Source organism: Haliaeetus leucocephalus, unplaced genomic scaffold, assembly GCF_000737465.1.
Source record: "Haliaeetus leucocephalus isolate CR32 unplaced genomic scaffold, Haliaeetus_leucocephalus-4.0 Scaffold395, whole genome shotgun sequence".
In the NCBI taxonomy this organism is placed as follows: domain Eukaryota; kingdom Metazoa; phylum Chordata; class Aves; order Accipitriformes; family Accipitridae; genus Haliaeetus; species Haliaeetus leucocephalus.
Window position 1 is genome coordinate 1,963,296 of NW_010972831.1, and position 8,739 is coordinate 1,972,034.

Sequence of the window (8,739 nt, forward strand, 5' to 3'; positions counted from 1 at the left end):
AACCGCCGGTGGCCCCCCCCCCAGCCAGACCACCAGAAATGGCCCCAGCAGGGCCACCGGCGATTGTCACCAGGGCCACCATCAGCAGGGCCACCGGTGACACCACCACCAGCCAGACCACCAGAAATGGCACCAGCAGTGCCACCGGCGATTGTCACCAGGGCCACCATGAGCAGGGCCACCAGCGCTGCCACCAGCAGAACCACCAGTGCCACCAGCAGAGCTTTAACCCCTCCCCAGCCCAGCGCTGTCCCGTCCCCCCCACCCCGAGCCACCGGTGCCCAGCCCCGTGGCCAGCAGCGTCTCCACGGACAGGACAGGGCTGCAGGGTACAAAGTGCCTTTATTGCCACCGCCGCGGTCCCCAAGTCATGGGGACCCCCACCCCCCCGGGGCAGGGGGGGTCTGCACCGGGTCCCTCACGTCTGCAGCTGCAGCAGGGCAGGGGTGGGGGGGGCCGGGGGCTGCGCCAGGCGGTGGCAGCCCTCCAGGTCCCCCAGCACCCCGAAGAGCCGGCTCAGCCCCTCGGGCAGGGGGGTGCCTGCAGGGAGCAGGGGGGGAGCAGCAGTGAGACCCCCGCACCCCCAAGGGGGGCACCCCGCAACCACCACAGCCCCCCCGCAACGACTGGGGACAAGTCCCAACCAGAGCATCCCCAGTGGGGTCCCCAAAATCCCAACGCCCCCAAACCTACCTTCATCCCGGGCGCCATTTGGGGCACCCTCTGGCTCCAGCAGCTCCCAGTACTTTTCCCTAGGGAGAGGAGGAGGAGAGGGATGGGCTGTTGGCAGGAGGAGGGGAGGGGGTGCAGGGGGGTCTCCCCAGGGCGGGGGCTCACCGGAGGGTCCCTCGGAGCCCCTGGAGGTGGTGGAAGAGTCGCTGCGCCTCCGCCGCGGGGTCCAGGGGGTCACTCCAGTCCTGCAGGGTGACGCCGTGCCGGGTCCGGTCGCACCCCAGCCCTGCGGGACAGCGGGCTCACGACGGCGGCGGGGGGACGACGACGACACCCCCCGCCAGCACCCCCGAGGGGGTCCCGGGTGCCCTCCCCAGTACCTGTCCTCTCCTTTTGGTGACAGCAGCTCCACTTGTCCCCGCGGAAGACGCCGGGGTGGTAGGCACGGAGCACGCGGGGGTTGTTGACGCAGACCTTGCGCAGGGCCGACAGCCACTGGTTCAGCTCGTTGACGCACTGCGGGGGGACGACAGTCAGGGGGCTGTGACGCCCCTCTGGGGGGGGGTACGTGCGTGTTGTCCCCGTCCCACCTTGCACTGGAGGTAGGCCGTCTCCTGCTGCCCACCCGCGCCCACGTAGACCACCTGCATGACGTGGGAGCTCCCGAAGCTCTTCTCCTCCACCTTCTCGGCAGCGAGGATGTCGGCCAGGGCGATGGCGCCGCTACGCTGATGGGGGGCACAGCAGATGTGATGCAGGGGGTCAGTGCCACGGACCCTGCCACCACCCCCCGGCACCCCCCTACCTCCGCGCCGGGGCTCTTGCCGAAGCTGAGGGCCTCCCCGGTGAGGCAGAAGTGGAGCTTCTTGGCGGCGGCCAGCAGCGGCCCCTTGCCCCGCGTCTTGTGGACGAAGAGCGGCCCCTCCTTCACCACCACGGCGGGGGGGCCCAGCAGTCCTCCCTCACCTTCCTCCTCCTCTTCCTCCGTCCCCACCAGCCGGGAGATGAAGTCCTTCATCTGGGCGATGCCCTGCTGCAGGGCGGGCAGCAGCGGTGCCAGCCAGGTCTCCTTGGCCCGCCCGGCTGCCGGCTCCATGTTGCCCACCATCTGGACAGCCTGGAGACCCCCGGGGACGGCGGCGTCACCAACCCTCCCCAATGGGAAACAGCCAAGCACCCCAAAAACCCCACCTGGGTGACACCACCACCCCCCCCCCGGCATCCCCCCTCGTCCCACCTTGGCCAGGAGCAGCAGCGTGCGGCTGGTGCGCGCGTCGGCGTGCGTCTCCCGCAGGTGAAAGAGCTTGGGGGTCATGATGGCCGGCGAGAAGAAGCGGAGGCAGAGGAAGCTGGTGACAGCCACGAACTTGACGTGCTGCAGCCGACCGAGGCGGGGGAGAGGTGTGAGGGTCTGCGCCAACGCAGGACAGCCCCGGGTACCGCATACATCGACGTGCCAGGCACAGAGGGGCTGGCTTCAACATCAAACTGGGTTGTTGTTTGGGTGCAGCACAGCCCCCCGTCCCTGGGGGCTGCCCCCCACCCAAGAGGGGACTCCATTGACCAAAGCTGGGGACTGCACCCAGTGTACCCTGTCCCCTGGGGACGTCCCTGTTTGACCCCTGGTCCATCCCCCGCCGCAGCCCAACCTGGTGCTGGGGGAATCGCTCCCCGACGCGCCGGAAGAGCTGCTGGAAAGCGGCGCGGATGACGGGGGGACACGCGGGGGCCGACTTGATGATGGCGTCCAGCAGCTCGCCCAGGTAGGACTGGAGGTGCTGGCGGCCCTGCTCGATCACCTCGCCCTCCGTCTGCACCCGGTGCAGCCCCGAGCACCTGCGGGCACTGGCACCGTCAACCCCACAGCCAGGGCCCCCCCCTGCCCCACCGCCCCGTGCACCCCTTACCCGACGTCTTTGATCTCCACCTTGCCGGGGTCCAGCTCCACGTACTTCTTCTCCTCGAACACGCGGGTGATGGTGGGTCCCAGGACGGCGTGCAGGTACGGCATCCCCGTCACCTGCCGAGGGACGGCGCAGGGGATGGTGATGGGGGGCACGGCCACAGGTTTGGCACCCAACACCCCTAGACTCCCTGATAAGGGTGACCCAGGGGACCTTCTCCAACCTCCCAGTCCCAAGGGAAGACACAGCCCCACCAGCCCTCCCAGTACTCCCCCCAGGAACTGGCCCCAGTGGGGACAGCCCAGAGGCAGGGTGACCTGGGAAGAGCAGGTTTCGGGTGGTGTGGCACCTTGAGGAAGGACTCCATCGACTTCGAGGCCAGGGAGTTGCTCCGGAACAAAGTGTTGGGCTCGCCTGCAAAACAGGAGAGGGTCTGTGGCCTGGGGGATGGCCGCAGGTCACCCACTGGGCAACTGCAATCATGGGGGGCATTTACAGGGGCTGTGCCCTCCACCCCCGGCCATTTCTACAGGAGTTACAGGGATTTCCTAACCTCAAGCTCCTCCACCAACCTCAGCCAACCTCAGCCCCATGAGTTGCTTGGGATGAACCCAACAGGTTCCCACCCGGAGCACAGCGTGATGGCTGAACCTCAACCATCACCCCAGAAAAGTCACCGCGCAAGGTCCCGGAGGTTTTGCAGCCCCAGGAGATGGTTGGAAGCCTTTGGCTCCGCTCCCCGCTCCAGCCTTACAGGGCTTGGCCAGCTCCAGCTCGAAGAGCAGGTCCAGGAACTCCTTGACCAGCCCTTGGCCCAGGAAGAGTTTGACCAAGTTGATGGCGACCTCCTGCCGGCACTCGGCCGTGGTAGTTTCATCCAGGAGGGTGACCAGGTGCACTTGGCCGTCCTGGTGGGGAGAGGCACCACGACATGATGGGCCGAGGGAGACGAACGCCCTGGCAGAGAGCCGGAGGAAGGTGGGTGCCCCGGCAGGGCTTTGCATGGACCCCTCACCTGGCGCCCCAACTTCACCTCCTGGCACAGGAGCTGGACCAGGGGCTGGTAGCAGTGGGAAGGCAGCACCGTCTCGTCCCGCAGCCTCACCTGCAGCTGCAGCGAGCCCAGGCTGCCTTGGTGCCTGCAGGAGCACAGGGTGGGTGGATGGAGGGATGGATGCAGGGATGGAGAAGTACTTCACCAAGCAGGAGGTGGCCCGACAGCCCGGGAAAGCCTGGCCAGGCAGGTGGGGCTGCCCTGCACTTACCCCCTGCTCCCAGACAAGGGCATTTCCAGGAGCTGCCCCTCCAAAAGGGATGATGCTTCCCAGGAATAACCCCCTCCCCAACGCCACTGTGGGCACTGGGACCATCCCTGGCACCCCCCAACAACCCCATGCTGAGACTCACTCGTCCTCCCTCGGCTTGGACTTGTCTGGCCGCAGCCCGAACCAGCCCTCCTCCTGCCCGGTCGCCTCCAGCCCCTGGATGCTGAACACCACCTGGGAGGGGATGGCAGGAGGGGGTCGGGCAGGCAGCCGGGCAGACCCCCCCCGGCAGCGGTGACGAGGTTTGGGGGCTCACCTTGCCCAGGAAGTCGTTCCTGCCGACGAGGTCCCAGTCCCACACCTCCACGCACAGCTTCTCCCCGGCGGGCTCAGCCAGCTCGAACTCAAAGGTCTCGTTCCAGCGGGGGTAGCAGGATTTCTTGACCACCTGCAAAAGCGACGGCTTCATCCCCTCTCGCCAGGTGGATCCAACACCCCCCTAGGGATGCCAAGATGGGGATGCCGGAGGACAGGGATGGCTCCTGGCTGAGGTCTGGGCTTCCCAGTGGGATAATTTCACCTGCACCGCCAGCAGATTGGGGGATCACGATAAACTGAAGTCAAACTCACGGTGCTCTCCTGCACCTTCCCGTTGTAGCGCAGGCGGACAAAGGGGTCGGAGGCGCCGTTCCGGTCCTTCCTGGCCAAATCCCTGCCGAGGAGAGGGGGAATTTCTCAGTATCCATAAAATAAGGGCACCTGCGGCACCCACTCCCCTCCTCGGTTCCCCAGCATCTCGAGATGCACACCCTAAAGACCAGCAGACGAGGTGGACCCTGCCCCGGGACCCCCGTCAGCTGCTGGGTGGTGGGGAGGATGCTCTGCACCCAAGGCAGGATAACCGAGAAGACCCTGATACAGTGGGGAAACCGAGTCACGGAGCAGCCAGAACTCACCGTACGCATCCCAGCTGCACACGCAGCCCCCTGCCACCCCCGTGTCCCCTCCTCACCTGGCTTCCAGCACGGTGCAGCACAGCAGCCGCCGGCTGCCCGGGCTCCCCAGGACCTCCACCCGCAGGTGGATCTCCCCCTGCACCTCCTCGTCGGGGTCCACCTCGCTGAGGCTCATCCAGCCGCTGTAGCCTGCGGGAAAAGATGGCACCCTCATGGGGGGGGTGTCACTGGGGGGACCTTTGGGACCGGCTCGTGGCAGGGGTGGGAGACGGGTCCCTGCTGGGACCCTGCCGGCCACCCGTCCCCCTACCCTTGGGGTGCTCCGCCAGCATGTCCCGGGTGATGCAGACCTTCCCGATAACATCATCGCGGCTGGAAAACAGAAGCCGAGAGCAGGACACGGCGTGGGATCGGAGCCTGCCCTCTCCGCCGGGCCCCAGGCGGCACAGCCACTGCCGTGCGTTTCGGCGGGGAAAAATGGTGCCCGGGTATCCTGGGCTGGAGCCACCACGGCGTGTCTGTCCCCATGGAGTGTGTCAGCCACCCTTTGCTGCCAGCTGGAAAACAACCTCAGGAAATATCTTCACCCGTTTGTGTCCCAAAGCCCAAGCCAGCATGGCCGGGTGTGGATTCTCTGGTGTCTACAATGGGGTTGAGCACGCAGGCAGGCAAAGCAACAACCTCTGAGTCCCCATGCCGAGCCCCCACCGCCCTGCAGCCGACCTGCCCCTACCTGAGCGCATCCTCATCCATGACGTAGATGGAGATGCTGTGAAAGTTGGGCTGGAGCTGCACCTCGTATTCCTCCCCCCAGAACGGGGACAGCGTCTTCCACACCGTGGCAGTCCTGCGGGGCAGATGGGACTGGTGATGGGGGGGGACATGGGGCTGCCTCACCGGGGCGCTCCCCACCTCCCCAGCCCTGTGAGCTCCCCAGCTTTCTGTGACACATGGCGGGGGGCAGCACCCACAGTTTTGAACCCTCATTTGGGGCAGGGAATGGGTCCCTGTCCCCGTCCTGTCTTGGGGTTCAGGGCTGGCAAGACATGGGGGGGTCACTTACAGGGTGGGGGGTGACCATGAGCTGTTAGACATCGCAGCCTGCGTCTGCAGGAGCAGCTCAGCCCAAAGCAGGGAATAATAATAATAACAACAACAACAACATTGTGCCTGCAGCAGGGTGGATGGAGGAACCCGCTAGGAGCCAGCTGTGCCAGCAGGTTTGAGGACCAGCCAGGGACATGAAGCCACTCACCTGATGATGGCTTCATTGTCGATCTTCACGATGCAGTATGGGTCGCTGCTCCCCGTGCTAGAAGGACATGGCACGGCTCTGTCAGCGCCGCCAGCCACGGCCCTGGCCCCCCACCCCAACCCCATGGGGCTCTTGTGGTCATGGGTGACCAAAACCTTCAGCCCTGGCAAACCCACCTCGCAGGTGCCCCTTGTAGGGACACCCTGGGGCTATGGGGTGCTGGGGTACAGAGGCAGCCCCAGAAGCCAAAGAATTCGGCGGGTGGATTTGACCATGGCTGCAGGCACATGGTGACCCCGGCTTCACTCCCAGCCCGGGGAAACGCATCCCTGACCGTGTCCGGCCACCACATCCCGCTGGCAGCTGAAAGTGGCTTTGCTCTTCCAAATAGGAAGACAAAGAACAAACAAAACCCACCCTTTCCCCGAAACGGCTTCAGGCACCCGCAGCCCCGTTGCACACACTGGAAGTGAGGCCACAGCAGCCTCCTCCAGCCCCAGGGTGCACCCAGAGCCCGACACCTCCATAGGGACGGGGACATCCCTGCGGACACCTCCAGTGATGCAGAGGGTGTGAAGGGCAGGCAGCGTGTGCCACGGTAGCCACGGGCTGTTGGCAGCCGCCGTGATGCTCTGACCCCGCTTCCTCCCTGGGGATGACCCGAGTCATCGCTCCTGTGCGCCGCTGCCAAAAAAAAAATCATCATTTTACAGCTTATTGCCCCAGTTATTCAGAAACGAGGTGACTCGGTTGCAGGCAGGGGTGGGGGCTCCGGCCGGAGGCAGAGGAGCCAGAGGGACCCGGGTGCTGGCCAAGAGGGCGGAAAGGTTGTGGCTCCCGTCCCGCAGGCAGCTGGCACAGAGCAGCCTGCTCTGAGCACGGTTACTCATTAACGCCGGTCCTCGTAGCCTTCATCAGCCAGCCACGAGTGTCCCGGAGAAGGGGGGGGACCGCACGGGTGGGGACCCCAAGCACGGAGCGATTTCTCCATCCCAAAACCAGGGAGGTTGAAAGCCAGCTGCTGGGGGGGGTTAAAAGGGTTTGGGGGATTCAAAGGGTTTGAGGTGCTCCCTGCCCTGCAAAACACGGCTGTGGGGGGGTTCTTTTCTCTGGGTCGTGCATCGCGGGTACCATGCTGGCATCCCCATCACCAGGCACCCCAAGCATTTCGGGCCACACGTGGTGCTGGCAGCGCAGGCAGGTTGCTAAGAACAGCTTTCTGCCTGCCCGCTCCCATCTCCAGCCCTCCACTCGAGAGGGTTTTAATGAGAGCGGTGGATGAAGCACCATTAACCAGAGCCTCTTGCTGACATTTCCTGCCTTATGCAAACCATCCGGCGGGCAGGGAGCACGCAGGCAGAAAGGGAACATCTGCCCACCTGAGCCGTGCCCAGCAACGCAGGGCAGGCTTCGGATGGGACCTGCCTCGACACCGGCGGTGGGAAAACCTCGTCCCCAACACGGGGACGTTTTGAGCACACGGGGCCCCTCCACGTCCCCTGGGACGCAAGGTGCCACGGAGCCACCCTTGCAGTACTCGGGCATCGTGCGCTCCGGGGATTAAAAAGCAGGGCGGCCAAAATCCGTCCTCCCGTGGGCTGTGATCCACATCAGCGAGGGATAAATCCCTGCTCCAAAGGCGGGTGGGAAACCCGGCACCGTGCCGGGTGACATCGTCCGCGCAGCATCGCCATCCCTGGACGCTAACCAGCGCCCGGGAGATGTCAAGGGAAGAGATTTATAAGGTTTGCAGGCGCTTAGCGGGCGCTGGGCATCCTGCTGGTGCTTGCGCAGGGCACGGCTCGCTTCGGCCACCACCCCCGGCCCCCCCACGCCGGCACGGGCGGCGAGACTGGGGGGCTGGTACAGGGGAAGGAGCTAGGAAAGGGGAAGGCTGGGCTTTAAAAAGAGGAAATGAAGACTGAAGCGTTAAAGACGGATAGCACAGTATAAATTGGGGGGGTGAGAGGAAATAAACATGCATGCTTCCCGGAGCCATCCATCCCAGCAGGCAGCGCTGGGTGCTGAGGCATTGAGTTTTGCAATTAAAAATTCACTGGTGCAGACAGCAGTGCCGCTTTGCCCAGCCCCTGGGGGGGGGGCAATAAAATAGAATAAAATAAAATAAACCGAAACAAAATACAAAATTTCCTTGCTTTCCTGCAATGAAAATGCAGGGGAGGATTTTGCAGTGCTCAGCTGGGAGGGGGCTCACGCTCCCACTGCGTCCTGGGGGGGGGACACAGGGACAGAGCCCACCCAGGGCTGAGCCAGAGCTGCTGCGGCCGTTCCCGCCTGCCTGGGTTTTGGAGCTGGCGTTAGGCAGTGACGTGCCGGAGGGCGAAAGCAGGAGCGGGTTTCCTGCCTCTTTATGGGCAGTTTCATGGTTTCGTGGCCGTATGGTGCCAAGCCCCACGCTGGGCGGGCGCTGGCTTGGAAGACAAAACCAAACGGCGGCTCTTCTGCACCAGGAAGAGGTGGAAGACCTGTGGGCACAGTCCCACAGCCTGGCATCGAGGCTAAACCCCACTGAAATCACCCTGCTGCTGCCGGGGGAAGAAGGGGCTGCTGGTGGCACGGCTCCTTGGAGCAGGGTGGCACCAGGGGACTTACAAACCACAGCAACATCGGCCAAATCCTGCTCCTGCGACTGCCTCTGCTGAATCCGGCAGGAGCTGGGGGGGGGC

General features: G+C 64.8%; 2 protein-coding genes across 2 annotated transcripts in view; both read right to left on the bottom strand.

Moving 5' to 3' along the window:
- The window catches only part of POLR2J (polymerase (RNA) II (DNA directed) polypeptide J, 13.3kDa), a 1,803-nt gene extending 1,633 nt beyond the window's left edge, over positions 1-170 (bottom strand). The window contains exon 1 of the mRNA XM_010573903.1: positions 58-170. Coding sequence (XP_010572205.1) covers positions 58-170 — 113 coding nt within the window. The remainder of the gene's footprint in view (positions 1-57) is intronic.
- Positions 171-418: 248 nt separating this feature from the next.
- LOC104835518 (ras GTPase-activating protein 4-like) overlaps positions 419-8,739 on the bottom strand; it is a 9,927-nt gene continuing 1,606 nt past the window's right edge. The window contains 19 exon segments of the mRNA XM_010573537.1: positions 419-540; positions 694-752; positions 838-958; positions 1,053-1,188; positions 1,263-1,400; positions 1,478-1,789; positions 1,910-2,047; positions 2,322-2,508; positions 2,580-2,692; positions 2,926-2,990; positions 3,331-3,484; positions 3,592-3,715; positions 3,984-4,150; positions 4,152-4,289; positions 4,472-4,553; positions 4,854-5,089; positions 5,091-5,169; positions 5,531-5,644; positions 6,053-6,109. Coding sequence (XP_010571839.1) covers positions 419-540; positions 694-752; positions 838-958; positions 1,053-1,188; positions 1,263-1,400; positions 1,478-1,789; positions 1,910-2,047; positions 2,322-2,508; positions 2,580-2,692; positions 2,926-2,990; positions 3,331-3,484; positions 3,592-3,715; positions 3,984-4,150; positions 4,152-4,289; positions 4,472-4,553; positions 4,854-5,089; positions 5,091-5,169; positions 5,531-5,644; positions 6,053-6,109 — 2,542 coding nt within the window.